The following is a 27,044-nucleotide window of genomic DNA, read 5'->3' as shown; positions in this document are numbered from 1 at the left end:
ATAAAAATCACATTCTACAGACAATATTTTGGTGAGGAAAGTTGAATTTTATTGCTAACTGATCTAAAATACAAACTGACAGCATTTTAATCTATATATTTCATACAGCAACAAGAAAAGCAAATGTTACTTATTTCTTGAAAATGAATACCCAACAAAAATGAAATATTCTTTAAAAGGGATGGATGTGTATAATTTTGACAAGCATTCTGACACACAGGCTTCCAAGAGTTTTTGCCTTTTCACATGAAACATTAAATCTTAGCAATACAACTGCACTGTTGTTTTGAATATATTGTCAAGTTAATAGCCTGAATATTATGTATGGGAGTTACCTAAACGAAGCCCTAAGACATAAGTCAATTGATTAACTTCCACCAAAACAGTAGGAAAGCGACACTGGGAAAGTCATTGCAATAACCTGAAGTGTGATCAACAGGGAAGTATCTCTAAGCTATATACCACAAAGATATATGATACTTGGTGTGAAAAGACTTTTGATGACAATTCTAAACTGAGGATTTCTTCTTTTTAAAAACTTACAAAATGAAATGTGATGTGATATCATTTTAACATTGTCTGTGTACTGGATAGTATATCCATGGGTCTCAGCTTTAATATTATTCCAACCACTTTATAGAATATTTATATTAGTTAAGCATATTAATCTAATACATAAACAATAAAAAGTTACTAGGCACTAAATAAAGCACTTTATCATTTAGTCTAAATATTTAACGTCTAAGCTGGATGCCATATGGCATCATCAGTGGGTATCAAAATTTCAGACATCTTGAAAATTAAAAATTTACAAAGGTGTAAATTTTAATGAGGAAAAGATCAACTTCAATAATAAGAAACATCTTCTGAAAATCAAAACAATATCTCAATTACACCATCAGTTACAAGAGCAAAAATGGACAAAAGACAAAAAATGTGGTAAGCAATTTTTAAACCTATATCATCATGCTGTACCATTAGCACCAAACAACTTTCAACCAACCAAAATGTATTCAATCCTCATGGCAAAAATAGGAATACCACTTTTCAACAACAACATCTAAAAGACCAACAATATAAACCAACTGATGACTGGAATTCTGCAATTATGTTCCCTTGTTATTGTCATATACAACTATGTGGGCCTGGAATGGTATTATCATGTCTGCTTACTTTTTGGAATGGCATCGAGAAGTGTATGGAATTCCTGTGAATGCTAACAGACTGAATAAGTAACAAACAATTCAGTAACAAATTTAAGCTAAGATTACAATGTTTCTACAGCATGCATTATTATACCATAATAGACCTCACCAAGCACCTATATTAGTGGCATACAAAACCTAAGTTTTATACAGATACATGTATAATTTTTTTCTTAACTTTTCATAAATGATTATCAATAAGTAGGTTATATGTAGTAGCCAAATACATCATAAAAGAACTGAAGCAGGGAGACTGTCCACTAATCTGCACCTGGCTCAAACTGACCAAAGAATGACCAATGCCCACTGTCCTTTAAATACTGAACAAGTGCATGGACAAAGCTGGCCAAAACAGCACTGATCGAGTGACCGTTGTGGTCTTGCGGTCATTTCACATTTGGCATTGTTCAAGCGTTTCATAAGGGAGGTATAAAAGTATGAAATTTAGCTTTGGTTTCAAATTCACAAATTTATCACATTTTGGCTTCTAATACCTTTCTTTTATCAATATAATCATGGACAGGAATGCCTAGGAGCTGTTCTCAATTTGAACAAATTTCACCTTAGAATGTGGAGTCCATGGCTTCTGGATTTAATGACCCCAAAAAATAGTTGAACATAACATTTGTGCTACATAATAAACTGAACAACCAAAGCAAACAAACCCTAATTTTTGTACAGCAACAATGGGAACGGCAAATATAGAAAAGATCTTATTTTACACTCTTTTTTTTTCAGTAAAATCTGCAAAATCAACATCACACTATAGTAGAACCTGCATAGTTTGTAGTTAATCTAAATACCACAGAATGAAGGGATTACAAATTGAAAAATACCTTTAACAGTTGATCAGTTTCATCTTTGGATAGCAGGTAAACAATTCGAAAAGATTATCAGTATTTTGTCTTTTTTTTTTAGATTTCATAGATTTCCTACTTAATGGCAATAACTTGCTTGTTGCAATCTCAAATGAAGGTAAAAGAAACCAACAGTATTTTCACCATACGCAGTTGAAAAACCTGCCAGTTGATTTTCACAGTCAAAATCTTGAAATCTCCTCTAACGTAAAACCATCCATGTGTTAATTAAGTGAAGAAAGAGTTCTTTTTTTATTTAGCCTCCCTGCTTTCTTATAGTCATATAGTTATAATGTCACAATGTCCTTTTAGAGTTTCCAGGCACAGGACGCTGTTGAGTCTCCTTTCACTGGATGTCTAGGAGGCTGCCTTCTCGGCTTCAATAGCTGAAAGAAGGCAGAGTTGCACATTCAAAAATTTCTTTGTCATACAAAATGAAAGCTGATAACAATATAACAACATTCTCTATCCTGACATTAAATGAAGATGAATTGATATTTACTTTATTGTAAAAATAGTGACATTTTCCTTGACTGTGCTCTCTAATCCACTGATGATTAATTGTTAAAATGTTCTTGGATGCATTGCTTTTGCTCCACTATGTTCACCGTATTAATTGTGATTATATAGCTAAATTTCTTGGACTACTATATGGTAAACTGCAAAAACCAAGTACCATTTTCACAGTCAAAAGACAATTTAAAAAAGCCTGAGAGAGGAAGTTTCACTTTCAGACAATTATACTCACTTTTTTGATCTGGCAGAGGGTTCTTCTCGGCAGTCTCGGCGTGCTGGAGGTTGGACTTATCAAAAGTCTCAATAGATGAAAGACGCTGACGTTCTACCTTCTCCTTCTGAATGGCTAAAAAGAAGAAAACAAAGAGTCATAAAAAATTTAATGCTTCAATATCAATAGAAATTCATTAATATACCAAGTGAAATATCCATCTTTTTCCTCAGTAGAATATCTAAACAAATTTTGAAAGACTGACAATTTTGAACTTCAAGACAATTACACAAACATATCTCAAACCACAAATATATATATATATATATATATATATATATATATATATATATATATATATATATATATATAAAAGAAATGCTGAAGCCATGTTTTAAATACATATACACAATTTCTCTGAAAGTTTAAATTATTAGTATCCATAAAATTCATGGATAAACCTTGCAAGCGTTATCAATGCAGCATTCCAACAATTAGGAAACAACAGCAAAAATTATGTGCTAATGATTTTATCAAATAGTCAAAACCAGCTGTGTACCATTTAGATGATTAGAAAAAATCATTCTTATTTCTATTCAAATTTTATTTTCAGTGAGCACATCAAAAACGCCAAAGGAGAAAGCATAATTGATCAACATTAATTGCTGTTTTCATTTCGTGGTTTAGTAGGTTTTAGAAAATATCGCAGAGCTTCAACTTATTTTTGAAGCAATAAACATACAATGTAGTCTTACAGTACATTGTGAGAAACTATGTTTTGATAGCTTTAAAGTCATATCTTTCGACCAATCAACATATTTATTACAAACAATCACATGTATAATCATGAAATTAAGTTTGAAAATAATCAAACAAATAAAATATACTGACTCAGACCAAATAATAAAGAACATAGTTTTTAGACACTGAACTAAGATTTAAGAAAACATGCTCTTTTTTGTTAGTAATAAGATTAATAATAAAAATAATCAATAATTAATAACTAAAAATAAAGCAAATCAAAATTCTTAAGCTTTGTATAATCATACATATCACATCACACACAAAGATAAAGAATTATGAAAACAATAATGACAAATAACAGCAAATACTACAATCAGCATGAAATTAATCTACAAATCATCAACAATAAGGGTAAAACAAAGGGCGAATGTAGTCTTTGCACACAGCAAGCCAACCGCATCTTGGTGCCTTGTTTACCTTCAGCATCAGGCAGAGGATTCTTGACGTTAGCATCAGTGTGATGCAATCCTTGTTTGCTGAAATGCTCAACCTCATCGATCAAGCCCTGATGCTGCTTTTCAGATTTCAGAGCTAAAGGAAACAGAGTTAGTGAGCATGTAAAGTAGTTAAAGAGAGCACTGTTAGAAGAAACTTGCTCTCCAGGTTAGTACACAAGATGCAAGAAATCATTCCAGTTCCAGGATTGTTTTGTTCCTCTCCTTTCAATGTTGCAAATAAAAATGTTTTTTTTTTTTTTTTTTTTACACAAAATAGGCCTGGTTGCCACATCCATAAAGCATTGATTCAAACCTGCCAGAAACAGAATTTCAACATGTATGCTACAGATAGGTGTTTTCACTGATGTTAATGTTAGTTACAATATACCTCTATTGATGATATATATATACTGCATATGTATATATACTACACATCAAATCATTTGGTAACAAATATTGCTAGATAGCAACAATAAGAGTTGGAACATGCCAAAAACATCCTCTGGAATATGTATTTCAGATTCCAGGAATGGTCAGACAGAAAGACAAACAGACAGACAGACAGACCCCCCCCCCCCCCCCCCCCCCACACACACACACACACACACACACACACACAAACATGAAAATAGGATGGATAAGGAATTTGAAAATACGCATCTCAGTGACTATTCTGGAGAGCAGAGTTAAGAATTTTGGGTATTGGTAACAAGCAGATATCAGATCCCATCTCCAGTCTGTCTCACTATAGGTCATATCAATCTAATATCCTGTGTACCTCCATTTAAACAATAAAAGTAGAGGGTGTGCTATGCTATGGGTACAGAGTTTAATACACATAAATAAATTGCCTTGTTACAGAGCATTCTGCTACAGTGGACACAGTACCTCTTGATTTCATGAAACACTAAACGTTTGTCATAAATTAGCTCTAATGTTCAATTCCATCTCTAAATCCATTATATAAATCACTTCAGAGAACAAATAATTCCTACTCTGCGACTGCTATCATCAAGCCTTATTGTCTGGATCTACTGTAGCAACCAATTCTGGGATGTCCTAGGATGTATTTGTAATAGTGCTACAGAAGTGGTGGGTGTGTGCGTGGGTGGAGGTGGTTAGGTCAATCATTCAGTGGGATATATACTATCCCATATCTAGGTTAATTACAAAACAAATATGTTTTGATCATAACGAGGATTCCTAGTCCACATTGCCATGCATTGTTTTACTTCCGAAAAAAAAAATCACTCAAAATGATACTTCAAATATAGCCAAGAGAATGGATTTCTCCCATTACTAAAAGCAATATCCCCTTTCATAACAGTACAGATTCAGTGAAAGAAATAATATAAGGATATCAGGGTATCAAATAATTCCATTATCTGATCTGATCATATTCAGTTATCTGATCTGACCAATTTCAGAACTTAGTGAATAATTATTTATCATTACAGAGCCTGAAAAGACCATATACTGCAGTTTTCCTTCTCCTGTAATAAAGCCTGCAGCACTTACGCCCACAGAAACATTTCATACTGTAAAAGTAATCAAATTACTATTTCCTGATGTTTGATTGAAGTGAAAATGGCCAAAACAAAGTATTTATAGGGGGATTTTTTAACGCTGGTCATTAAGGGACCTATCTTCTGTATTATCTTAACTAAATGTCTTGGACGACACGTATGTAGAAAAGCCTCTCTGTGAAAAAGCAAGCGAAATAGCTGTCAAAGCTCACAAAGGCTCTGAAGCATTCCAAAAAGAAACCAAGGCTGAGCTCAGACATATACAGAAGCTACAAAAATAAAACAGTTGAAGGGGTTTCACTTGTAAAACCAGTTAGGCTATAACTCACAAACAAAAATTTCAAAGCTACTCCTTAACATTTTATGGTTATTATACACTTGTACAATGAATTTATGGGACGCAATGACAAACACCTTTTATTCAGGTCAAAATACAAAACTGAATACTGAAGAAATGAACTCAAATATAATATTGCAACTTTGGTTTACATCCAAAGGACCATAGGTGATGTCATTTTCAAGTATTTAATAAAGTGTCCTGGTTTTTTACTTACTCCTTTCCCGAACATCAAAGGTGATAAACCAATACCCAACAGTTATTTATTTAAAACTAAAACAATTAATAAATGCAGAAGAATAAGAATAAACAATAATACAAAACTGATGTACTTACTATCTTTATCTGGCAATGGGTTCTTCTCCACAGTGTCGGTGTGGCTGAGTGTGTCCTTGGAGAACTGTTCTATGCCAGATCGCAATTCGCTTTCACGCTTCTCAGTGGCGATGGCTGTTAACATGAATTTATAAGACAATTAAGACTTGATGAATATGATGCATTGTATTTTGTTATAAAATTCTAATCAATACACCCACTTACAAAAATATAATGCACTGCATTTTAACTTATTGGATTAACTTTTAACAGTTGAAATAGACCAATGGCTGTTGGTTGACTTTTTCATCCAGTCCTTAAAAACTAAATAGGTGACTTTTTAAAAAATAATTCATGTCCCTACGTTACCTGTAATATATGTGCAGTTGTTTCATACACAATTCAGTATATTTTAAAATGTATTATTGTACAACAGTGTAATGTTTTTTTTAATTACTAACAAAATTATTTATCCATAAGTAATCTTTTGTCATAATATCAAAAAGATTATAAAAAAGTTCTAAAAGGTAAATTACGTTTACATATGAAACTTTTTTCTTTCCTTTTTTAACAATGGATTCTTACAAAAATGAAGATTGGAATAGGCCTGTAATTAATGAATAATTATTAGACATAACAGAAAGAAAATAAAAGACTGGGTTTCCATACCTACATCGATCTACATCTCCAAGGGGTTTCTTGCTAAATTGCAATCAACTTTAGCAGCTTAGATGTCTTGCACGCCTACTGAAGGTGTTAAATGATAATTAATTACCCCCTAGCAGTAGGTATGACAGACATCTAAGTTGATTGCAATTTAGCTACAATCCTCTTGGAGATAAATCGATCCACAGTTAGTACGATAGGGTCTGGGAAAGGTCCCAAAAACAATCATACCATCAGGATCTGGCAGGGGGTTCTTCACTTCAGTCTCAGTGTGGTGCATGGACTCTCTGTTGAAGCTCTCAATGCCCTGCCTCAGTTCTACTTCCTTCTTCTCTGCCTCAATGCCTGGGGAAGTAACCAGAAAATAAAAGATAATACAGGATGCTTCAGTTCTTTATTTTGCATGTCCTAATGTGTCACACATGCCTCAGTGAGTAAGTTCCATAGCAGGTTCCAACAAAACTCGTACAAGAATTGACAGCTTCTCCAATACATACTCACGAAGGTTTCTGCGTAAAGTAATGAATTGAACCAATGTTTAAACACATCACATCAATCATGATAGTTTTATTAATGGAAAGTCCAAAAGGATCCTACTTAATACCTCAGATGGGAGAGAAAGTAGAAACAGAAATCTAAGACTGCTGTATTAAGTAATGGGACACTTCGCAGAATCAAGAGCAAAGCCAGTGTAGAATACCTGTTCTCAATTCATTAAGAAAAAGACAAGAAGAGTGTGTGTGTGTGTGTGTGTGTGTGTGTGGGGGGGGGGGGGATATATAAAATCACAGAAAAAATTGGCTTTAGGATTAGGAAACATTTATCAAAAATGTGTACATAGTACAATAATTCTCATAATACAATCTATATACATGTAGAGTTAGTAAGAGAACAAGAGACAAGTTACTAAGAAGAACTGATAGTAAAGATCAAAACTATAATACATACAGCAGCAAACAGCAGAAGAAGAAAAAGAACAACAACAATTTAAATAACAACACAACTAAATGTTTATTTTAAGAAACACAGAATAATTCATGCTATCATTGTTTCAGAAAGGCTTCAACTTGGCTTTTTCTGTCTGGAGATCATGCCGGTCCCAGTGTCTGGAACACTTCAATCCCCATGTCATGGCTGGGTCCATCCAGACTCCTAGATGAAGAATTACTGCAGCTATGTGGCCAGCCTTATAGAGAGCTTCACTGACCTTCCTAATAAACATCATCGAAGTGGTTAACACTTTCCACTGCTTGAAGGCAGTCTTCCCTGTGGTGAACAAGCTTAAGTAGTTCCAAACATGGAAATGCCTCCAAATCTGCCAGACAAAACGCTTCAATCTCTGCCAAATAGGCTGAAGAGATTGGCAAGGGTTTGAAATGTTACCTTGAGGAAAAACAGTTTGGCAGAGATGACAAGAGATCAAATGTGAATATTGACATCATTTTTGTGTAGGTGGGAAATTAAATTTCCTTCACTCTCAACTCTTATTGATTTCAATTCCCACGACTCCTCCTGCATTATACTTTCATATATATTTTTTAATTGTTTTATTTCTGGGAACTGTTCTGCTTTGTATTTGATTGACTGAGGCTAAAAGTGAGAATTGAAGTCTGCTTTTTTTTTAAATGCAACTTACCATTATGACAACAATTCTATCATTTTCTCAAATTTGCCAGGAAGCAGAAAAAAATTGACACGTTGTTGCATATTTGACATGTTGCAGCTTATTGTCAATGCTGATAGAAGAAAGCTGTGATGGTTGAAGTGTTTTAAATGTCATTGCTACCTTTATGCCTCATATCCATGTTAAAGAAATTGAGTTACTTGGTTCCAATGAGATAAAATAAATAAGTGAAATGAAGATGCCTTTGTTTGAGTCCTTGGTTAATTTGCAAATGATGGCTTTGTCTTATTTGCATACAGCATCATGTACTATTGTTTGAGGAAATTGTTAAAAACTTTACCATCAAAAGGCATTAGTATTTCATGATAATCTAAAAGATAGCCAAAAATAGCCATTTCTTTTCCACTTTCTTCATGTTTCCAGCAGCCATTTACAATAACAGTTTTTGTGAAACAATTTAGCAAATTGGGCAATTTTCATTTCAAATATGTTGTTCAGAACAATCTCAATTTACGTCATGGCAGAACTGACAGAATGGCATGGCATGTTTGGCAAATATTCTTTTCATCTCTGCCTTGCTTCCAGTGCATGTCAGGCAATAGCTAGTTACGCCTTCGTGTTTTAGGAACATGCGGTGAACAGGTAGCATGTTGAACAGACAGAGTAAATAACTAGCTAAAAAAATGGAAAATAATTTTGGCTGAAGTGAATATGAAAGGTCCCAGTTTTTCCCCTTTTGCAATGGCATATATCATTATAATATTATCGTAACTTTTTGTTTATGGTTGACCTGAATGTTGCAAACAGCAGTTTTCTAAATTCAAAAGATTATGGTCATTGTGTAAAGTTACTTTCTTTAAATAATAGCCATTGCTTACATAAGTACACTCTGCTCTGGTTGGGTTTCATATTATGGTTTTATATACAATATTGATGAGGCCTGCATCTGTATAAATAGTGAAGTTATATTATTATGGTGATTGTCTGGGAAACTCTTGGTAATATGTGTTCAGATGTTTAACCTCATTCATCCAACTATTCCACCAGTTAATACTCCATTTAAAGCTGTGATGCATTATTCAATAAATTATGCAACAAAATGCATAGAACTGAACCAAAGTGAGCCTGAAAAGCATGAATATCATAATTGTCACAACACCAACAGAATTCATAAAAGCAGCTCCGGTGGCACATTCACATTAAAAAACTTCCTTGTACAAAATTGAAAGAAAGATAGACGTAGATAAAACAAATAACATCTAAAGGTAAACATAGCAAGCAAGCCAGCAAGCAACGCATCCTGATAAGGCATCACTGACAATTGAAAAGTGAAAACTCGTACAATGACAACAATTTCCTTTGGCTTGGAAGACAATGCACATAAAACGTGCATAAAAATCACGGAAGAGTTTTAGTTTTCAGTTAATGTCTAATGCAGATTGCAGAGGTGACGACAGTTGCCAAGGAATGAGCAATGTTATGTCAGACATGCCTTTGTTCAGACCTTCATGCAAATAGCTTCATAAAGAACCTCTAAGGGCGATATAACACTGGCCACCCCTCATCACATTTTTTTTCGTCAAAGAAATGCAATCAACACGATGCTTTGCTTTCTAAATAACCAATTCGATTAAAAGAAAACAAACCAGATACATGTTGAGACAAGGCAATAATAGTGTGGGGATTTTCTGAATTTTTTTCTAGACAGATAATGAACCAGACCAGGTTCACATAAATTGAAAATTATTTTCGGAGATATGTATGGTTTGAATCTCAAATTAATACCAAATTTAAGATTTGACATCTAGCCCAAATACACAATCTGTTGTCAAATCTGAATGACGGCTTCAAATCTTAAAACTCACAACACCACCCACAAAATTTAAGTACAACACACTTGACTGTTTGAAACAAAGCCATTCAGTTGTACGAACATGTGATGAGGGGTTACCATGCAAAGCATGCTGGGATACTTACTGGTAGGATCGGGCAGGGAATTTTTCTCCAGGGTTTCAGCATGGCGCAGGTTATTCTTGCTGTGTCCTTCCACACTCTGGATAAAGGTCTGGTGCTGTTTGGCCTGTTTTAGCGCTACAGTTGGATGTCAGACAAACACATACTAAGCTTCAGGCGTAAGCAATTGTAATAAGCGACCCATGCATCCCAGTGCAATTTCGTTAAACTACAGTGTGATTATCATTCAAGGGAATTATCATTTAAAAGACAATTAAATTTTTAAGAAAATAGTTCATTGCAAAAATCATAATTTTTCTCAAATGTAAATGTAAATTAAACAAAAAGTAAGAATTTTTCACTCCAGAGAAAAAATAATAGAAAATATTGGTTATCTCACTGCTGACAATTTTCTCATTACTTCTGGTCATTAAATCAAGACAAATGCAAATGTTCAATTACTGATAATTGGTCTAGACTTACACTTGGTGAAAACTCAATCAATAATCTACAAGAACTATTCTACCGGAAATTGCATTCAGGGAGTTCAGCAAGTGGATTACGATTGCACTGCACGCCATACACGTCAAAATGTTAAGTTTCAGAAAGTAATATATCTACCACAACATGCAAACTGTGCTGCTAATACAATCACCCACGACAACAAAAACGGTGTTCAGTACGGGGAAATTTACAGACCCCCCCTCCATACAACTGTCAAGTTGTCAAGCTGATCCCAGCCAATATGGCTTAAAAAAGAGACATGGTAATTACGTCAATTTTCTTCCTATTAATAATTGGATATGGGAAGTTGAAAGGGCTGTGGACAGAAAAAATTGTCATGGAGGGGAATTAGCTATATATAATACATGACCAATAGCTGTATTTCTATGTCATTTATGCAATGTTTTCTTTTTTAATAAATGTTCTAAATCTCATGCTGAGGTAATGGAATTTTGTTGAACATAAAAAAAAATCAATCACTTATTTCATGAAAGCTAAAAAGAAAGTCCAAGAATGGACTCAAGCAAAATGATGTTGACACCATCATAGCAGCTATTTCACATGATCAAACTGAACACCGTCTTTGTCCTAGTAGTCAACTGCCTCATGCATGCTCGTATATACAGAGTAAGAAAGATTTAAATATAATATATATATAGACAGTGTCAACACACACACACACACATACATACACAGAACACTTTTCAGTGCAGTTATTATCAAATATAACAATGGGGCCACACAGCAAACATTCCATGTCACAGTAAGTAAAGTATGAAGGGTCTCCACACCACTGACAAGACGGCAAGGCAGTGCACCTGCCTCCCTAAAATCCCCGTTTTCATTCTTTTATCAAACTTGAAACCCATCTCAAACACGCATTTTGTTCAGCATTTATGGCTCAACTATGTCCAGTTGGCTTATGGGTAACAGAGTGCATTTTATTTAAAGGGGTGAGAAGTTTGTCTCTTTTTAAGAGTAGGAGACATTTAATACCTGGATATCGTTAACCCTGCAGAACATAATAGCTGTGGCATGACAGTAATGAAAATGTCAAGCATTCCAAACATCAATGACATGGATGTCAGTGACATGTCAGTGCAAGTTACACATAACATGTCAAAACAATGACACTTTCACATTCCCATGATGACAAATGATTAATTTTTATTGGTCTGTGTTAAGATGAAACTTTCAGATCAATTGGAGACAGATATTATGTAGAGAAATATGTCCTGTGGGGATGAATATGACACATATGGTATGAAAATGGGTGTAAGCATTCTATGAGACAGTATTGCAATGAACAAGAATTCAAGAAAATGCAAAAATTAAAAATGTACACAATTATAGACCATGCTAATAAATAAATAAAATGAAAACTAAAATAAAGAATCACAAACTACGAAAGAGAAGCTACTATTTAAAATCTAACAAATCCTAGGGCATGATAATTCAGCAGTATTAATATTTATAACTTGGTTTCATTATGTTTGTATCAGCATTGTCCTAAAATGACTGCTGATAACTTCAAATTGTCTCTGATGTCCCAAATTAAACATGCTACATCAGACAATATCATTTGCCTCAAAATCAGTTCAAATCTTATCATCTAATTTTTAACCCACCATCCATTTATTAGTGGGTTACTTACCTGTTCATCTATATAAATATACAGAATCAACCTGCAAAAGCTTCCTCATTACCTAAATGAATTTAAAAACAACTTCTTTACCCATGTTACTCCAAATTTTGATAAAGACACTTGCTACAGAGTGTTTAGGTTTTGCAGTCCATAGCTTATACTGCTTTTTGTTTGTGTGCAACAGTAAGCACATATTTAAGCTTGAAGGGAAGCGCCTCAAGAAAATTGTCAAAAATAAAATCAGACACCTTCAGAAAGATGACGTAGACTGGTCAAATACCAAGAATAAAGAGCTTGCAAGGGAACAAATATATGCCAAAAGAATATTATACTCTAGGAGATATCACAGCACTGCATAAACAAATATAACGGCATTCTGATTTAGAATTATAGCTTCAGACCAAGCCACAGAAGAACAATAAATCACTATTATGTGACTTATAAAGAGAACATTCAGATGCAAATTGAAGTTAATATATGGCATTAAGAATTGCAACCTTTAACCATTCCCTCAGTCTAGAAATTCAGAAGTTGTATTAGCTACATCTAAAGAAGTTTATTATATGCCTTTATGTATTTTATTTGAATATTTTGCTGTATGCCTATATCAGATAAACAATCCCAAGGCATCTAGTCTCCGAAAACAATTTGTCATGCTCATGCAATTGCACACATGTATGTGTACATATGCGTGCTTGCACATACATCTGATGCCAGTTCATGCACCAGTGATACACGAAAAAAAAAAAAAAACATTATTGAACATAACCACTAATATGCTTGAGATTGTTTATCCTTGTGAATAAAAAAGTCTACTGAAGTTTGCATTTTATACATCAAAGAACATTTGTGTTGTACAGTTTATGTAAGTCCTCGTATTAGTGCCACAAGTCAAGCAGTACAGATGGTGAAAATGCTAGTACATAAGCAGACCTAGGCATAAATACACAAGCCACTGCAATTCTTGACCACACCATGTGAGTGACCACTAGTGACCGTGGGTGGACTTACTGATGGAGTCTGGAAGGACAACCCTCTCCTTGGTCTGAGTCGGAGACAAGTTCTCGGACTGGAAGTTTGCCACCTCATCTAGCAAGCTTTGTCTTTTCTTCTCTTCTTTTACATCTACTCACACGAGGTGAATAAAGCAGTGACAGTTACTAACCACAAACAAAACACATTTCAACAAAGCTTAAATATTAAATTAAAACATGCAAGTGGAACAGTAACAGTAACGGTGACATACATTGGCAAAAATATAAACATTTACTGCAAATGTTGTTAGATGACAAAAAACAGGATTAACACTGAACATCACATGACAATTACCAACAAAAAATAAAATCCATTAGGCATGCAAAGAGATAACATATATCTGAAGAAATGTTAATGTCTCAATATTCCCTGATATTGTTGTCCACATACATTATACTAGTATTATATATGCATCTTCCAAAGATTACATTTGAGTCTACTGAGACAAAAGCTAAACCACAACAGAGAAATACTTTGAAAGTTTCTCCTAAAATACATAGAAATACACAAAGAAAGCATGTTAATGTACATGAAAACAGATACTAGAAATATGGGGGTAATTTCCAGGAGATGGGCAAGTACCAGACTTCCCTACACCATAGTTGGTTAAGAATTTTAAAAATATAATAATAATAAAAATTTTCTCAGTCACTAAATTCAAGAGTACTTAATTCAAAAACACTCTTCTGTCATCTGGTTTTCAGTAGAATGAAAAGATTAGGTAACTTCCAGACTGTTTTGACAAGCTGCAAAAACAGAGGAAAGAAAACAATTCCAGAAGTATGAACATTCCTGTTTTCAACCAGGAAGTCTCTGTTATCAAAATCCCACCAGTATCAGTGAAAATACAAGAAACAAATTTTTTAATGTCTGGAAAGGGTTTTGTTCTCTGGTCTGGAAAAGCTACTGACTTGCCTAAACAGTCATGAACCTTGTTTGTTGTGTATACTTCACAACATTTATTCAACTGTATATTCTTTGACAGGTGACCAAATGCGTTCCACACATGACTGATCTTCCATAATAATTTCAAACCAAGTTAACTGGACTGTGGGCATAAAATAACAAAGAAACAAGAGATATATGCATAGTCTGTGCTTTTCTTTCAGCACTGCGATTGCATGGTCAAGATTTTTCAAGGGGCATTTCAGGTCTCCAGACACTTTTTGGTCATCATAATAAGCCCAGTACCAAAAGGTTTTCAGAAAAACGGTTTCTGTTTTGATCTTTTTAAAGATCCTGAAGTTCATATTTTAAGAAAGAGGATTTCCCTAACCTTCTCCTGCACACAAACTGTTATACCTCTGTTAAACTTTAATGTAGCATTCAGCAATAGAGGCCCAGGAGTTGGTGTGAACATAAAATCATTTTTATCAAATTCATTCTGAAAGTAGCCTTGGAAGCTGCACTTCTCATTTCTATCTTCTTTTTCCTTTGGCACTTTCCTGACCCTTGTAATCATCATTAACCCCATACCTGGACATGCTTGGGGTCATTTTGGACATTTTCACTGGTGGTTAATATCATCCCCAATTCATAGCAATCAAGACCAGATATGCTTTTGGTCATGCAGCCAATATGTTAACTAGTGGTGTCCTGTATCACCAAGAATTTAAGCAGCCTGTCTTGACCACGCCTTTGGTCAGTTTTTCCCCATTGGAAGGGCCATGATCTTTAATATTTTATAAGACATCTGAAGTAATGATCATAATTACTTCATAGACTGGCAGAAAACTGTATTGATCTGGCAAAAGCAACAGCAAAAATAGTGCAATCAAGCTGGTTGCAAATGCAGCCAAAGGTAAATGGCAGAATTAATTCTGCATTAATTACCACAGTCTGGTTTTGCAATAGTTGTTCATTAGTCACTAGTTATAAGGACTGCAGGAAGAGTTTCAATCTCTAAATGTGGGTGTAAGATTAACATGACCATGTAGAGTAAATTACAACTGATAAGAATATAGCCAATTTATCATCTTTATGATGCCCTTTATATCACTTTGGATTAAGTAATCATAGATATGTGGTCAGTGTGTCAAAGAAAAATGTGTGTCACTTCCAAATGAGAAAGAGAAAGAGAGGGGGTAGGGGCAGTTTATACAAAAAATAACTAGACAATTAGAGCATCTTTATAAATAAATCATAGAGATATTCAATAAAAATAATTGTTTTCCATCTTTGGAAATGTGCATCAATGCCTTCATCTAGTGAAATAAATATACCAGCACATGTACATTGACCAAACTAGGGGTTAATTGGTAACCTGCATAATTTGTCCAAGATTTTATGTTAATCTTGAACATATGATATGAAGTTGGTATGCTAATTAAGGTGACTTTCTTTTGAGCTCAATCATTAGACATACAGTAAATGAGTCAAAAGAATGTAGTTTTTTATTCTCTGACCCACCATTTGGACAAAAACATATATGTTATCTTGTTAGATAGATTTTAGTCAAACTCATTTAAAATTGAACCTGAAGTATCAAAATATTACATTTTAATTAAAACATGAGAACATGACATTTTTATGCAACATTAACACACACAAAGAAAGCATTACCTGTAGCAATAAAACACAATGTTATAATATGGTTATGGCTTGGATTTATTAGTGTTTAATCTTAATGGTAGAATGATTAAGCCGACATCTATGAACTCCACCCTGAACGAAAAAAAAAAAAATTAATGAGCTGTTTGAGTCTTGGCTAATGGAGAAAACATTACCCATCATCCTCCATGCGTACAAAAATATCCAGAGTGACAATGGCAGTGAGGTGGCTATATTTTTTTAATTATCATTTAATCATCTGCATGCATTAAACAGTCACAGTTCCTGGTATGATTATTTTAATATGGCATTAACTCAGCCACCATACCTAGATGACTCACTCATTATAGTGAGTATATATACTTTAAATACAATTCCGTAACACGTCACTGTGTCTTTTCAAAGTTTTATTTCCACTTACTAAACACTATCCATGGTGTTTTTCATGTAGCTTCAAAACCATCTTTTCCAGTACAATGACCCCGTGCAGAGGGCCTAAAAGAACTGGTTTAAAAAAATCCTGTTCTTTTTACCTCAAAACATTTTGTGACAAAATCGTACTACATAATTAAAGAGACATAATGACCAACTTTTCCATATATATATATATATAGTTTATGGTACTTTTATCAAGAAATATTGGGTCAAATCTTTTTTTGGTTAAATGCTTATACACAGTATGATCAGAAACTGATCAGATATTCATGGTTTGCACTAATTCTGTTCCCACATATATTTTTGTTTTACTTCTTTTATTGACATCAGACAAATTCAATGTAACTTTAGCACTGGCAAGACCCCTTACAATGACTCCACTCATATTTTTCAGACCTGCATGCACAAACATCTCTTGTGCTACACACAGTACTCTTCCATACATAAAACCAATCCAACAAAGTAGAACTCTGCAAGTGTATTCTTGTCACAGGTGTGCCATAAGCAACACCAGCCATTGTCATGACCCATCTAAAACTGTATGAATACCAGCTACTTACATGTATTTTTCAATTGCGTTCCTTTTTTTTCATGACCACAAGGCATGAAATGTTTGACACCTTGGTTAAACAAGATGGGATGTCCCAAAGCCACAATGAATTGACCCAGCTAGGGCTGACAAAATATCAGCCTCAGAAGAGCCCCTATCATGGTATTTTCTACTGCCTATTTTCATTAAGCATATAACACTGTTCTTATTGAAATGAGCTGGGGTTTTCTAAAGCAACAGCAGGCAAAACCTGAGTTTAACATCAGTGTTTGAGTTTTCTTGAAGTGTGAATTCCATATTATTTGTGTTATTTACATAATATCTACATGTAGGAAAAGGCATCTCAATGCTCATACAAATTCTAAGGCTTTTTTCTCAATTTTATCTTTCTCAGTTGAATGTACAGCACTGTGTCAAACACAGAACCACCTACAATATTCAATTGTTTAGCTTCTAAAATGATCATAAATCAATGCATTAAAAAATGTAGACTTGAAAAAAAGTATTTTATGTCTAAAAACATATTGACAGTCAAAGGTAAAATAGTGAGGCCGCAATACTTCAATTTTTTCCCCCAGCGGGACTTAAAACACTGAGAAAACATTCATCAAGTTCATACCACTTTCTTTGAGAGGGAGGTTTTCTGCTCAGTGCTCTGCTGAAGCATGGAGCGTGTTCCAGCTTTGTCTACACACCTACGCAGAGACTGTAAACAGTGGCTCAGTATTCATGCCTGGCCCAGATAACGTGGCTGCAATGACTAATAGTGTAATGTGACCACTATATCAAGATTGGTGTCAAACCACATAATATAGCACTTATGATTTGTGCTGTATGCATAAAACTGAACCCTCACTAAGGTGGTCACCTTAGCTCCGGTATGGGTCTTTCATCACATACAACAGGGATGAGATTGCTGTTTAGTGATAAAGTTTGGAAATATGATGTGGGGTCCAGGAGGGGGGGGGGGGTGAGGGGGCTGCATCGATCTCCAATATTATTTTTGGCTCCCAAAATATCAGAAATATGCCGATTGTCGGAAAAATCTCATTACTGATCAAGTAACATAAATTGCGCATGTGGACTAGGAAAAGTTGGACAACATTGTTGGCTAACTTCATTCAACAAAACATCTTAATGTTAAGGGCCAGTTTCTGAGAAATTATAGGCATTAAGAGCCTTTAAAAATTAGGGGACAGTCCCTAAATGGGCTTTTTAGTTTAATCAGGATTCAGCTGCTGATGAGTAGAAAGTGTCAAGTGACATTTTTAAAGCAAATTTGGGTAACTGCTTATAAAGACAAGCCACTCTACCCTGTAGTAAACAAATGTCTCACCAAATCATTACCAAATCCACATAAAATCAAGGTGCATGTAAGAGCATTTACCTAGTTTAAATGATTGTGTAAATAGTTGCTAGTATGTTTTGTCAGACCTTTTCAACTCCTGATAAAAACCTCCGTTTTAAATGATAGCTTACCACTTGTAGACCAGATTCAGGTCAAAACTTTACATCCCTCTGATTCTTATCTTTACCTTTTTTTCCCCTGAAATAAATGTTGGTTAATCCCAGCCTCCAAGCCCATTATATAAAAAAATCTAAAAATAAATATAATTCCTTATTGCTACTTAATGGGGAAAAAAGGTTAGAAAGAAATATACAAATATACTGGCACCTCTGCTATGTCAGGTACCCAGGTAGAACCATAAATTATGAACTGTGCCACTATATTTCTTAAGTAAATGAGAGAGAGACAAAATGCGATAATGGTTTTAAAAGGACATTTTTATTTCCATATTGCTTGAAACAGCTTTTGGGTTCATGAAATGAAAACAGAAATTAAATGGAGAAATCTGACAGCCACTCCAGTGAACAGTTTGAACTTCTTAATTGAGTACAAGGAATATCAGCACATAGTGGTGTGATCTCATCCTATCCCTTGACAAATACATCCTTAACACTTGAAATGTATTACTTAAATATGCAACCCAATCAGTTTTAATTAAAATGGTGTCTACTTCCTTGATCACAGTACCCTTTAGACAACACAGGACAATGACCGTCAAAGATGGATTAACAGCAGAATCATATGTAAGGTTTATTTTAAACAAGATATGTAGCAGTGCATTTTGATGTAAAGAAATCAAAAACCAGTTTTAACATCCGATTCCATACTAAACATAGAAATGGAACCAAGACTGACCAAGACTGCCATTACAATTACTTGTGGTTCATGTAATATTTGTTGACATATCTCATCCAATGCATTTTGTACTTGTCATTACATCAATCCATTGTGTCCACTGGATACTTATCTGTCCTGATTAAATACACAGATCACCTAAATCTACAGATATAAGCCCATAAAGAATTTACAATATCCTCAGAGTCTCCAATGTGTACAGATACTTCATAGAGACCATTCACATCGAGAAGAGACAAAGTCTAGCAAGGCCGAGACCTAAATATGGCGGACCTACATTAAAGGAAGACCGCGTAATCCTTTAATAGTGTCTCAATGACATTCACTCACATTCATTGAGAGACTATTTAAGGATTACTTCCTTTCATGTAGGTCCGCCATAATTAGGTCTTGGCCTTGCTAGACCTCGGCTCTTCTCGATGTGAATGCTCTCATACACAGACAGACACTAATGCACATATCTCTTTGGAATATCCTTCATACAATATTCCTTGATAGTTGACATCAGTATAAATAGGGAAGTAATGTTCCGCCAATCAAGAAAATTGCAACCAAAAAGGAAAATTTTAAGCACTGACTTACATTTTTTGAATGAGGATAAAAACAGCATTTTTCACTTTCTTTTTCACTTTTGTTCCATTTATCAAATCAAACATGACTATTCACTAAACTGAAATACACCAAATGTACAACGTTTGTGTCTATATGTGCACAAATGCTGATTTAATATTTGAACAACAAGGATGTGTTGACCAGAATAGCATTCTGCATTGTTAAGATATTCCTTGTGGTTTTCAACAGACAACTACGGACATTTTTTAAATATCAATGAAAAGCTTTTTGAAAAATAGAAGATCTGCCATTGGACTACTGCAAATTATCTACGCCAATGTCAATTCTTATCACCTGAATGGTTCATACATGTCTATAGGGTTTTGTCATTTCATTGTTTATTGATTTTGATCATTTGTGGTATCACTTCCTACTTACCAGATTTTGAAATCTGGCATGGAATTTTGAGTCACTGGAGGTGACACCTAGGTTGAGTTAATTACTTCCTGGTTGTCTTTTCATTGGTTGTAGTAAGTAATTAAATAATTCAAATTCATTACCCCTCAGCAGTTGGAGGAAGTTGCATAATCCAATTCCACAAAGTGTATGCTAAAATAAGAACTGATTCCCATTGTCTTACTGGTATCGGATTAAGCTTTTCATATGAATACAAAATAATCTTGTCCATTTAATCATTTTTACTGAAGTGTTTTTAGCATGGCAGGTACAACATTTTCCTTAAATTCTAGAGTACATATTGGCATTGCTTTGAATGTGCTTTCTAAAAACGTGTTAAAATGTACTGTAAGGTTTGCAGCACTTCAATCTTTTACCATATTGTCACAACAACTGCTTTATTTTCCAATCCCTACATAGAATGCCTATTTTGCAACAATGAACATGGACTGCTAATTAAACACCTATGGGCACCTGTCACTTAATCTGTGGATTCTGGCCACTATTAACTAGGTTTTAAAAACATATCCCGAGTTCCTCAGTCAGGCACTTCCTACATGTTGACATGTGTGCAAAGTGAGAAAGTATTTTCAATTTTCTAAAGAGCCACTGCACACCTGCTTCACACGAACATCACACACATGTGCCAAAATGCAGGACACTCGGTGAAATGCCTCAGAGAAATATGTAGCATATTGACACACACAGTGAAAGCTTTCATATTATTTGGATACTTCTTTTTTTTTTTCACACTTTAGGGGGTGGTGACTTGTCAGCACGACAAGAATAGGAATGCCACAGAAAAAGAATACAAGATAAATGGCATAAAAGGGATGTCCAGGGTAAATCCGGATACTTTTCTTGACACTTTTAAAGAACATAAGACACTGGAAAAAACTGTATCAGACACAATACTAAATGAATGAATAAATGTTTCACTTTTATTAATGATGATTAAGAAGTCTGAAGGTGAATATGAAATAGATGAAAGAAACCTGTGAATACGGTATGAAATAGATGAAAGAATTCTGACATGATAAACATGAGACTTTAAAAAAGTTAAATAATATTTTACTTTATATGTATAACCTCAACAAAAATTATGCTCGATTATTTGTATCCAATTATGAACAGAATTTAACAGAATTATCAGATGTTACCTTCTTTTGTTGGCAAGGGGTTCTTCTCTTCTGTTTCAGTATGCTTCAGTTGACTGTGGTCAAACGTGGCTGCTGACTTCACAACTGCGGCGTGGGCTTGGTCTGCCATTGTGAGTTAGTTTTGAGGTTTCTGAAGATAAAATTTTGATTTCATTTAATACTTCTCAACACCTTGCCTTATCACTGCACACAGCAGTGCACATATCAAGCTGTGTATTATTATTATCATTTTTACAGGAAAAGCAACATGTTCTTTTACAAACACTTAGTTTAATGCTAAGGCAGTTTTAATTAAAAAAAAAAAAAAAAAAAAAAAAAACTTATGCACATCTCAGTCCTGTTCCCATAGACCTTTGTTAATTAACAACTTCTAATTAAGCTGCTTGTTTGTTTAGGCTAGTTTCAAATTCATTAGTATACTAGCTGCTTGTTCATTCAAGCTTGTTTCAAATTCACTGGTATACTAAAATAGTAATTAATTGTTGGTTTAAGTTGGTTTCAAATTCACTGATAAATTCAATAAATAATACAAACTTCCATAATTAACTACTGATGGATTCCTAAAACAGATTCTACATCTACCTAAAATATGCTAAGATTACTATTCTGGAAAAAAATGTGTTTCTGAGATCAAATATCCAAAATCTTAGTCTCTTCCTCATCAGTTTAATTGTCAACTCCCATGTGGCAACTAACAGCGTATAGTTTAGAGACCGAGGTGTATATTAACTTCCAGTGCCTACAGGTTCACTTCATATTATCACCATGGCAAAATATCAAATGCCACATATGAACTTAATATGTGTGCCTGCTGTCACCGTTCTAATGCACCTGCTTGCATTGCACATGCAAAACAGGTTGTGGAGGTTTTTGCTCTGTTGTTTCTCAAAGGGATGCACAGTTTTTTTTCCAATCAGCTGGTACCATTTTCTATCCAAGGACTAGAATCAGCTAATCTTGATCAAGACTGCTTTGGACCATAGTTTTATTGAGAGAAAAGTTATGTTGATTGCAATATTTCATGTGAAAGACACAGCATGTTTCTGAGGGATATAATTGCATTTAATCAAATATCAATACCTAGAGCTCAATTCTCATTAAAAAAATTCTGTGGTTTCTGCATGATGTGGTGCCTTTAATCTCATCTGTATTAATTTATTGAAGTCTAAAGGAAATCTGCCCCCTCCCTCTCCAAGTGCACATAGCAATATAATCAACTGGTCACATAAATGTACCCACAGTCAGTTCGAACACTTCCTTTTTGCCTTCGTATACCAACCAAGTTACTCTTCCAAGAATTTTACTCTTTGCATGTTGTCACAATACATACATCACAAACACAAACATCAACAAGTATTGGCAATCTGATTCTTCAATCAGGAAGTTGGATCCTTCTTGTTTGACAGTTGATTAAACAAAATTTCTTTTGACTTGTATGCAACTTGACAGATACCATGACATTTTTTTAAAGAGGGAAGAGAATTCATAGCACCTATCAGGTGTGGTACTGGGGGGAGGGGGGGGGGGGGAGGGTGTCCAATCACTTCATATGGAATGGAAATGTGGTTTATTTATTACCTTTTAAAGCATGCAATGTCACACAACCCACACCAAATTACATTTAATAAACCATCAACACTTCACAATTCAATTAATAATCATAGCTTAAGACTGTTCAATGGAATGAAGCCAAAACTGTAGAGGTATCCATTTTCCATCATATTTTATGACTGTCATTCCCTGCAGCAATAAATGTGCTTTATAACCACTTCATCAAGCACACAGTGCATCTCTAATAATGGCCCCTATCGGGCACCCATTTCCTCATAGTGAGAGTATATATATATATATATATATATATGCAGGTATATGCACCCATGCACTTGTTGCACACACAATATATGAAAAAGGCACTCATCTCATTATCGACAAAGTCAGCTCTCAGAAACATGTAGAATTAAAATAAACAAAAATTAAAATGTTTAAATGATTCTAAGATCTAATAAACTGTTTATTAGATCTTAGAATGATTGAAGCAAAATCCTTCAATCAATCAACCAATCATATTAAACAAAATTCTTTTTATCTAACAATCCACTTTCATTCAACACAGTTCCACTAGATAAAACTTCATGGTATTGCATCTAGCATTAAATTTTTCTTTGGTAACTTTCAAAATGCAAAAGTGCACACTATAAAAATTGATAGTCTCAGTACACTTAAATAAACTGTTGATTTATCTAACACTTCATTTTCTTAATTCAACATAGCCTAGATAAAATCCACAGCAGTGTATCCTGTTTGGGGCATGGTACTATATTCATGTAGCTGCATACTCTCTTAGTTATATGGAAGGACACTCCTGTCAGTCTAGGTTATCATCTGTCTTCGAGCAGTGAGTTGACAATGAAGTCCAAAATATGGACCAGGTACTCTTGCAGAGGTGAACCTATTTTTGTTTTGTTTCTAAATCTGAACATTCACTGTGGAACAGAACCGTGCAAAAACTTAAACTTGAGGAATCTCAGGTTTGTGAATCTGAATTAAACACCTCAGAATTCTGTGATTTGATCTACACTTCTGTCTTATTTTATATAAAGCTTATGTCTGTCATTGGCTAAAGTGTCTTCTCTCCACAGTCATATAATATTACCTTGTCAAAATTACATCAACGAAAGTAAGGAACAAAGCAAGTCATAACACAAGTATACAAAGAGTGGTCTGTCATATTACACCTATTACCTGCAGTGACCTAATCAATATATTTAAGAAGTCCTTGCAAGAATCCATTAAGGGAAATATTCCCTACACCCCCACAAACACAAACTCATTAAAACCCCTCTCCCTGTGTAAATGTTAGCTGATCTGTTGACTATAATAAGTCTGGTCCCGTGGAATTTCCCTTGTCTAATGCCTATGATATCACCCCACATTCCTTAGACTATATCTGGTATCCAACAACTATGGCTATCCCATGCAGCCTTATTTGGAATAAGACAACTGGGTCAGCTCTGTCCTACCTTTTTATTCGTTTGTAAAATTTACGGAGCAGCAAATTAAAATAGATGTCTCTCTTAAAAACTAATACACAGCAAGTTATTCTGAGATACATTTACTAGTATGTTTATTTTAATTCTATATGTTTATATTTGTAGTATGTTTCTTTAACTGACAGAACAATAACATGCCCAAATATATAGCATGAAGCATACAATGTGACAGGTCACTGGACTACAGAGGCCAAACCAAATATATCATTGTTGAACTTATAAATATGAAATTTGAAAATGAACTACAAAACTTAACTGGGTGGTCAAAAACCAACAGCAAGCTGTGGCAACTAATTACTTAATGGCAGCTTATTATTATTGTGTGCTATTTTTCATTCTCATACCTAACAATAAGAACAAGACTTTGACATAAAACACAGGCTATCATCAGTCTTAACAAGGCAAGATACATCATTTCAAATATACTGGTATATATTGAGTTTAACATGTGAGCAAAAACAATATCCACAAGATACTGCTTGTTTTCGACATACAAAAAACAACCAAGAACCCACTGACCTTTCCCTGGTTTGACTTTGGCTAACCAATGGGAAGTTAAGGTCAGAGATAATCTAGGAGTTAAAAATTAAACAGGATTTGTTTAAATATTAGAAGTAAATTTGTGTCTCCTACATAATCTTATGACTCTCACAGCTTTTACACAATGACACATTCAAAAAACAAAGGACCTGTTGTTGTGTTAAATGGTATAAGTCTCAAATGCTTTTGAGATTTCTATTGTCTCTAAGGCTGTATTCAGATTAAAAGTTACGAGTCCGACAGGATTGACCTATCTCTGGAAGATTCTTGTTAAGTGCACTCAATGTAATCAGCTTAATTGTCTGACCAGCCCCCTCCAGAATCTAAGGGGTAATTCTCTATCAAAGCTTCTGGAGGGGGCCAGCCTGACAATTAAGCGGATTACAATCAGTACACTCAAGTGAGAATTCTTGCAGAGATAGATCGATCCTGCTGGTCTAATAATTTTTTTAATCTAAACACAGCCTAGATGACACCCATCCTTACACTAACTTTAAGACGAGATATCCATTGACATCTCGAGATCTGAATAGTGAAAAGCTATTAACCCATCATATAATTCTGCTGAAAGCCTTTAAACAAATAATGTCAACTGATTAAAAGTTTCTAAATCAATAAAAGTTTTAAGCTTTCTTTAAATGCATAGTTTATTTCGAAAACATTGATGTGAACCAATGCCCTAAGTCATTAAAACAGTAGTTGTTTACAAAACTGATAAAACATGCCATATAAATAAGTAGTACATAATCCAAATAATGTCTCAAAAATATTTACATAACTATCATTGTTTTTAAATGTTAGTGAAGAGTTGATTTTGAAAACAATGAACTGATACTACAACTGGAAAAAAACTTACAGAAAAGAGGTTTGATCACTCCCATAAGCACTATCATGATGACAGCAACAAATGACATACCTAACTCTTTTGAAGTGAAAAGAAGTCTATGCGCTTCATTCAAAGTTGTGAATGAATTAAATACATTTATTGATCATAAACTTTTAGATATGAATGAACTGCACTGCTACTTCACTTTACCATGAATATAAAAAAATTAAATTAAAAAGTACCACGAGGTAAACTTCATTTAAGAGAGCAGCTTGTATGGAGAGTTTGAAAATCGATTTGCATTACCTATCAAAGCCAACAACTGTGAATCAAACAGTGCATTGCAAATGCGACCCTATGAACACTTCAAACCTATCTCAGACCCGCAACAGGTGCCGTATAAATGTAGGCGGGCTCCACAATGACAAAAGAAAGCGTAAAAAAGTGGAAATTTCGAGACTGACCACCTATAATTTTACAACTTAATGCAAAACTTTATAACACCAAAGAGTCTTTCAAACTTTTGGAAAAGACCGTTGCTTTATTCAGTCTTAATACTTACTTGCTGCAAGAAAGTTGAGATGAGCGCCCTTCGCTTCCGCAATCTGAAATGAGTGACGTAGGTGTGGCGCTGTAAATCAAGGTCGCGCGATACTAAAATAAGGAATCAAAATGATGTAATCAAATATATGATAAAATGGGTTGATTTTGAATAAACCCAATATGATTTATTTTTTCTACCACAACTAACGCAACGTTCAAATAAACTTATATTGAGAGAGTAATGTTTAACCATTTATTTTATAAAAATTCATTGATAAAGGTGGTCTTTGAAAATTCGCTTTTTAGTCTTCAGTGATCAACGCCAATTCACATGGAAAAGACTACGAGTTGAGTAATAATATTGGAATTTTAGACAGCAGTTGTTGAAAAACAAAGCAATGACATTTTAATATCTATTTATCACTGCATAAAATATCTGGCAAGGGCAAATTAATATATCTGACCTTATTTGACCTGTGATGAGTCGCATGAATCATGTATTCTTACGAAAAGGAAGGGCACCTGACATCGAGAAATAAAAATA

General features: G+C 34.3%; 1 protein-coding gene across 4 annotated transcripts; it reads right to left on the bottom strand.

The window, feature by feature from the left end:
• Window positions 1-26: 26 nt before the first annotated feature.
• Window positions 27-26,611, bottom strand: LOC106150532 (uncharacterized). Of its 4 annotated transcripts, XM_087007722.1 has the most exons (9): window positions 26,520-26,611; window positions 21,542-21,671; window positions 13,612-13,725; window positions 10,476-10,589; window positions 7,106-7,219; window positions 6,230-6,343; window positions 4,011-4,124; window positions 2,811-2,924; window positions 27-2,448 (listed from the first exon to the last, which is right to left on the bottom strand). In XM_087007722.1, the coding sequence occupies exons 2-9, from the start codon at window positions 21,648-21,650 to the stop codon at window positions 2,420-2,422; spliced, it is 822 nt and encodes a 273-aa protein (XP_086863848.1). In that variant the 5' UTR covers window positions 21,651-21,671; window positions 26,520-26,611; the 3' UTR covers window positions 27-2,419. The 4 variants fall into 4 exon arrangements, with proteins under 4 accessions (XP_086863848.1, XP_086863849.1, XP_086863851.1 ...); XM_087007723.1 differs by lacking the exon at window positions 4,011-4,124; XM_087007725.1 differs by lacking the exon at window positions 10,476-10,589.
• Between the last annotated feature and the right edge of the window lie 433 nt (window positions 26,612-27,044).

The sequence above is a fragment of the Lingula anatina genome, chromosome 3, assembly GCF_051362555.1.
Source record: "Lingula anatina isolate TDL-2025a chromosome 3, LinAna3.0, whole genome shotgun sequence".
In the NCBI taxonomy this organism is placed as follows: domain Eukaryota; kingdom Metazoa; phylum Brachiopoda; class Lingulata; order Lingulida; family Lingulidae; genus Lingula; species Lingula anatina.
The sequence above is the reverse complement of the archived record's forward strand: the minus strand, read 5'-3'. Positions and strand labels throughout refer to the sequence as shown.

Coding starts and splice junctions, on each gene's coding strand:
- LOC106150532 (XM_087007722.1), bottom strand. CDS start 21,650: ATGGCAGACCAAGCCCACGCCGCAGTTGTGAAGTCAGCAGCCACGTTT. Junction 10,590..13,611: donor TGTCCTTCCAGACTCCATCA/GTAAGTCCACCC, acceptor ATCCAACTGTAG/CGCTAAAACAGGCCAAACAG. Junction 2,925..4,010: donor TCCTCTGCCTGATGCTGAAG/GTAAACAAGGCA, acceptor TCTTCTTTTTAG/CCATTCAGAAGGAGAAGGTA.